The 6,148-nt window shown below is 28.6% G+C and overlaps 1 protein-coding gene across 1 annotated transcript in view; it reads left to right on the top strand.

Moving 5' to 3' along the window:
- The first annotated feature begins 316 nt into the window (after positions 1-316).
- The window catches only part of LOC133033355 (uncharacterized), a 58,555-nt gene continuing 52,723 nt past the window's right edge, over positions 317-6,148 (top strand). Inside the window, exons 1-3 of the mRNA XM_061108070.1 lie at positions 317-398; positions 697-861; positions 2,853-2,905. Of these exons, the coding sequence (XP_060964053.1) occupies positions 317-398; positions 697-861; positions 2,853-2,905 (300 nt within the window). The remainder of the gene's footprint in view (positions 399-696; positions 862-2,852; positions 2,906-6,148) is intronic.

Genomic DNA, 6,148 nt, shown 5'->3' with positions numbered 1-6,148 from the left:
TTACATTTTTTGTCAATGAGTCCACAAAGTTGTGGACTAATTTCTTCTCTGCTGTAGGTGTTAAAATTTTTGTTGTTTTCTGTGCCTTTTTCCTGTTTGTGTTTGTCAATTGTTGTATCAAAGCTCTCAATGACTCCATCAGTTTTGTGATTGGTAGCTCTCTAGCTGCTAAGTTTGCTGCATTTAGAGATTCAGCAATGTTTGAAGTCATGGTTGAATACTTGTTGTTTTTGTAGTGGTCTCTTGACAATTTATGGTATCCAACTTGTTGTAAATATGGTCTGACACGGATGTCAAAGCTGTCCAACTCGCTTATATGATATTCAAAGTTCCTCTCTGTGTATGCCCTGGCTGCAGCGAAAAATGGTTTATCCAGCTTGCTTACATTCTTCTTGAAGGTTGCTTTTAGGTTGTTTAACAGGTGGTATACACAATAGCCATGTGTTATTTCTGGAAATACTTGAGTAGCTGCCTTAATTATGCTCTCATGTCTATCTGAGATCAAGCACTGTTCCTCTCTAATCCCATATGTTTCTCTTACTTTTGTGAAAAACCATTGCCATGAGTTGTTGTTTTCTGAATCCACAACAGAAAAAGCTAGTGGAAAAATGTGCCCATTTCCATCTTATGTACAATCAGAGAGTAATGTACCTCCATATGTTGATTTAAGGAAAGTTCTGTCAACAACTATTATAGGTTTGCACTTCTGCCATCCTTTTATTGAAGCATCTAGTGTGACAAATAAGTACTTGAAGCTGTTGTCTTCCTCTGTTTGCATGTGCACTATTGTTCCGGGATTAGTTTTTTGTAGCATGTGCAAAAAACTTGGCAGCAACTTGTATGATTCGTTGGCTTTTCCTCGTAATTCTTCTTGCGCGTGCTCTTTGCTTCTCCATGCTTTCATGTAGTTCATTCTCACCCCATACTTGTGTTTCATTTCTCCTCTGATGTCTTGTGGTGTTTGAGTTGTTTTTACGTTGGTAAACCGTGGCTTGATGTAGTTTCCAATCAATTTTGTTGTAGCTTGTCTTTTGTCAGCAAATCTTATGTTTATATCACAAGTGTGTATCACCTTCCTCTCATAGTTTCGAATGATGAATGACTTTGTTGGCCCATTTCTGGATGCCGTTAGTGCCCACTTGCATTTTGGATCCAAGCAACAAATCTTGTAAGTTCTTGCACATGATTTCTTCACTCTGAATTGGAAGTTGTTCCTAATTTCATAGAAACCAAGCACACTCTGGAGTGTTTCTTTGTCTTTGTATATTTGTGCTTCTTCTATTTCAGGATGTTGCGGATCTGTGATTAGTAGTTCGTCATAATCTGTGATTTCTGGTTCCCTGGTTTTGTTGTTTTCAAGTTGCTCAACCATCTCCTCTGCCACAAGTTTTGCATAGTCCATGAAGTCAAAATTTTCTCCCCCATCTTCCGGTTCTGTAGCTTCAATTGTATGTTGTTGATTTGTTGAGTCTTCTGTTGTTGCTGCATTGTATTCGATCGGTTCGAAGGCGCTTGTATGTGTAATTAATGAATTAACATTTTCCAAGAATGATGGATTGATGGTTGTTGTTGGGTTGTTGATGACATTCACACACAATGGGTATGTTGTGAAGTCGGGGTCCTTCAGTTTGAGTTGTATGTAGAAATGCAGGCTTTGATCATCCTTTATCCTCAATGGTTGGTATCCTTCTTTGACTTGATATTTCAGTTGCAAAACAGTGTTTTCTTGGTTGCATTCCAGGACATCTTTCAGCTTCCGTTGTAATTCTTCATAGTTACAATTGGCTGAAATGTAATGTCCACTAGCTTCATAATTTTCATAATTCATTCGATCATCAAATTGTCCATTGCAGAAGACTAGGAATGGAATGTCTTTCTTTTCCTGTGATTTTGAAATGGTTATTAGTGCAAGGCAACAATTTTAAACCTGGTTTGATTCTGTTATGAAATAGAGTACAAACTTACTTCTATTTCCTTCCCTTTGTTCAAGTCCTGTATTTCCTGTCCTGATTCCTACTTTTGCTATTTTTATTTTATTTTTTTTGTTGTTAATAAACTATTGGAAAACTAAAATAAAACTATTAAGAAATGTTAAAAATTATTTCAGAAACTAACCATTTCTCAAAGTGTTTTCTCCTTTTCTTTTTTCCAAAATAAATTCCTGCAAAAAATAGAATTAAACTATTATAAAATGATTATGCAACTGTTAATCAACTTGAAAAACCATAACTCTTTACTCAATTTAACATAGTTGTTGTCATTGTGCCTTTTTCATAATGTTTATTTGAATCAGATCAATTTCCAACTATTATAAAACTAATTTGCCACCATTCACATAAATCTTACCTTGTATATCTGCTAGTTTTTGGTGTCCATAATTTGTAAACCATTTTAAAACGATATTGCAACTGTAAGGAAACGCAAAAAATTAAAAACAACCTAATTCGTAACATGTGGTTCCTTAATTAGAATCAGATCTTGTTTTTTGTTTTTAAGAATCTGAATTGCCTGTTGTAAACCAGGGAGTCAACCAGAATGCAACTGTATATGACGTATATTCATTTTTGAATAAATTTTCATATCATACCTTGTTTTGGATTCGAGGGGGAGCTCCAGATCTGTTTAATACAGATTTACATTGCTTGAATCTGGATTTTCGATTCTTGATTGAGCGATTTTGAACGATTAAAACCGAAATCAAATGTTTAATTTCAGTTTCTTCACGATTTTTCTAGGTTTTTTTTTTCGTAATTTTCTGTTTAGATCATTGGAGTTCTTCTTTTCCAATCAAATTTCGCCGGAATTTATGGTTGTTCTACACTTGTTTTGGTTTCATTCTGGTTGCATTGCAGATTGGATTGATGGAGGTTTCTTCATCGTCTCTGTTCGTGACGTGCGGCTTAAGGTATAGACCAGGTGGTATTTTTGTAATTTTTTCATTGTGGGCTGTATAAATGTTGATTGGGCCGGCCCATAGTAATATTGTAATATTTTATACTTTTTGGAATTTTCCTGTTTTTTTCCCATACTAATATGTTGGACTCAAAAACAAATATTAATGTGACCTATTATTTAAAATTATTATTTTCAAATATAAAAATGGTATATTTTTTATCAATAAAAAAAAAAATCAAAACCAATATTTTAATTTATTTTATAATTTCTTTACAAATAATTACCAAAATTTAAAATTTAAATAAAATTCAATAAATAATAACTAACTTCATATTTTATAGTAAATATTTTATGATATCACTTACAAAATTTCAAGATAATATTCTCAATAAATTTCTTTTACAAAATAATTTTATAATTTTTTAAAAAAACATATATACAAAGTAGCTAAATTATATCTTAAACATATATTATAAAGCCTTATTTTTAGATTTATTTTTTGTGTGTTTAAGATAATTTTAAGTTATTTTTTTTAACAACACTTGGGTTACTTTTAAAAATTTATGACGTGAATAATTATTGTACATCAACTTTTTGGATACTCTTTTGTATATATATATCAATAATAAATATATGAAAGGTAAATTAAATTTAACAATAAGCTAGTTACATAATTTATTAGTAAAATTTATATAGTTTTTTATATATTTATATATAAAATGTAGTTGACTTCTTTTTCACAACATTTAAGTTACTCTTCAGAATTTAAATGTAGGTCAGTCTTTTTTTTTTGAAAACATTTAGGTTACTGGTAAAAATTATAAAATAAATGTTTATAGACGTTAACACCAAATTATTTTTATTTGCTCATAGCTTAGTTTCTTAAATGTTAGTTTTTTAAATTACAAAAGTAAATGCAAAGGACATGATTAGTGGAGGTGCTCTGTGGGAACTAGTTCAGATTTCAAGAGACTTTTCCAGGGAGGACATCTGAGCTCTTGCTCGTCGAATATTGCATTCGAGTCCCACCTTCTATACTGAAATGCATTGACCACAGATAGATTGTTGATCAGTATGTAATTTCAGATGAATAGACTCCATAAAAATTTATTAGTGCATTGTGAGTCGTTTTTTTTTTTTTTTTTTTGCTATGTTGCATAATGTGTTGTGCATTGTGTGATATTTTTTTTTGCGAAATTTTATTGTGTAATTTTTTATTATATTTGTGATCAATATTTTTATTTTTATTCGTGTGTGTGTATTTTTTACTTCATTTGGTTGACTGATGAAATTGGTTTCACTTGACTTCATTGTTTATCATTTATGTTTTGTTATGATTTTTCATAGGGTCGAAACTGGTTTCACCGGGTTCAAGGCTTCGAAACTAGTTTTACATGTTTTGAGAGTTCTGTAATAGGGTTGTTCCATTTTATTATGTTATTGAATATTTTTTATTTTAAGTTACTTTTTAATTATTTTGTTTCTAGATTCAAAACTTATACTTATATTTTGGTTTCTGATTATTGGTATACATTGTGTGTTGTGTTGATTATATTTGTGATTAGTATTTTTTTTGTATTTTTGCGTGTGTTTTACTCTTTTTCATTTTTCATTTGATTGTCTGATGAAACTGGGTTCAATTAACTTTATTTTTTAACATTTATATTTTGTTATAATTTTTATAGCGTCAAAACTAGTTTCACAATGTCGAAACTGGTTTCACGGGTTTTAACTGTCCTGTAATGGGGTTGCTCTATTTTTATGAGGTTATTATTTTTAGTTTGTATAAAATCAATTTTATTATTGTATGATATTTGAACAACAATTTCTGTTTTACTTTAAATAATAAGTTTCTCACACATATTATTTTATTATTTTCATAACTGGTTTTTTTTTTTTTTTTTTTTTTTTTTTTTTTTATTGTTGTTTATAATTGAGTTTTAAGTTTCAATTTTTTTTATTTGATTATTTCAATAAACTAGTTTTTATGTGTTAGTTTTTATTTTGGTTGTTTTACTAACTGGTTTCTCACATTCCACTATTTTTTATTTTTTTTGTTATTCTTTTATGATTTTTATTGCAATTCTATCTCTTTAATTTTCTTTCTTTTCTTTTTTTATTTGATTTTTGTTTCTGATTCTCTTTGTTATGTTTGCTGCATATTGTATACTTAAATCAACTCTAGGTTTTGAGCAAGCAAATAAAAAATTAAATATCAAAATAGAGAATGAAGTTAGAAGTTTGGTTATTAAGTATTTATATAAAATTAATATGTTCGAAACTGACATTAAATTTAGTATGATTTGTAAAAGTTTGGTTATTAGGCATTGTGTATTTTTTATTGATAAAATTATTTTTTTGCCTCTTTTAATAAAATAATTAGTTTCTTTTAATATTGATAAAATTAGTTTTTAAAGTTAATATCATTTTTTAATATAACTTTTTTCATTATCTTGTTGATACAACTATTTTTTTTTATTTTTTTAATGAAATTATTAGTTTCTTTTAATGTTGATGAAACTGATTTTTAAAGTTTGTATCATTTTTAGATTATAATTTTTTATATTATTTTTTGTTAGGATGATGTTGATGAAATTATTTTTTTTTCTGCTGCTTTTAATGAAATAATAAATATCTAATAAAAAACAAACGATAGTTTTGTAAAAAATCAGTTTTAATTTCTATAAAAAAAATAACATTTACAATCGAGATTATTTTTTATTTATTTTAGTGTTTCATTTTTTAAAAAAGAAAAAGAAACACAAATTTAAAGTTTTTTTATGGCATTCATCTTTATATAAAATGATATCTTCCCATATTTTAAAGTTTTTTTTTTTTTTTTAAAATAAATGTCATATTTAATGTAATTAAGTTTTTAACCATATATATATCAAAATTTATCTTCTTTTTTTTTTTTTTCCATATTTTTGTAAATAGCCTTAAAATTAATGTGTTTGGCCTAAATCTTTAAATATTCTCAAATCTACAAAGATTTCAGCGTCAACATTAATCTTGATACTATTTTTCACTGGTTTTGTCTATAGCTCATCACCTTTATTGAAAAGCGATGGATTCAATGAAGGATAATTTTCTATCAACTGAGCCTTCTTCCATTGATCAAGAGATGTTAATGCAAACTGCACAACCTCATCGATTGTCCGAGTCTTTTGGTCCCACACCAGATCATTCATCGCCTTCCAAATTGCCCAACACAACGTACCCACCCGTGCGATTTGCTCATCCTCAACTCTAT

The sequence above is a fragment of the Cannabis sativa genome, unplaced genomic scaffold, assembly GCF_029168945.1.
Source record: "Cannabis sativa cultivar Pink pepper isolate KNU-18-1 unplaced genomic scaffold, ASM2916894v1 Contig4, whole genome shotgun sequence".
NCBI classification, from domain to species: domain Eukaryota; kingdom Viridiplantae; phylum Streptophyta; class Magnoliopsida; order Rosales; family Cannabaceae; genus Cannabis; species Cannabis sativa.
This window is presented reverse-complemented; position numbering and strand designations above follow the sequence as displayed.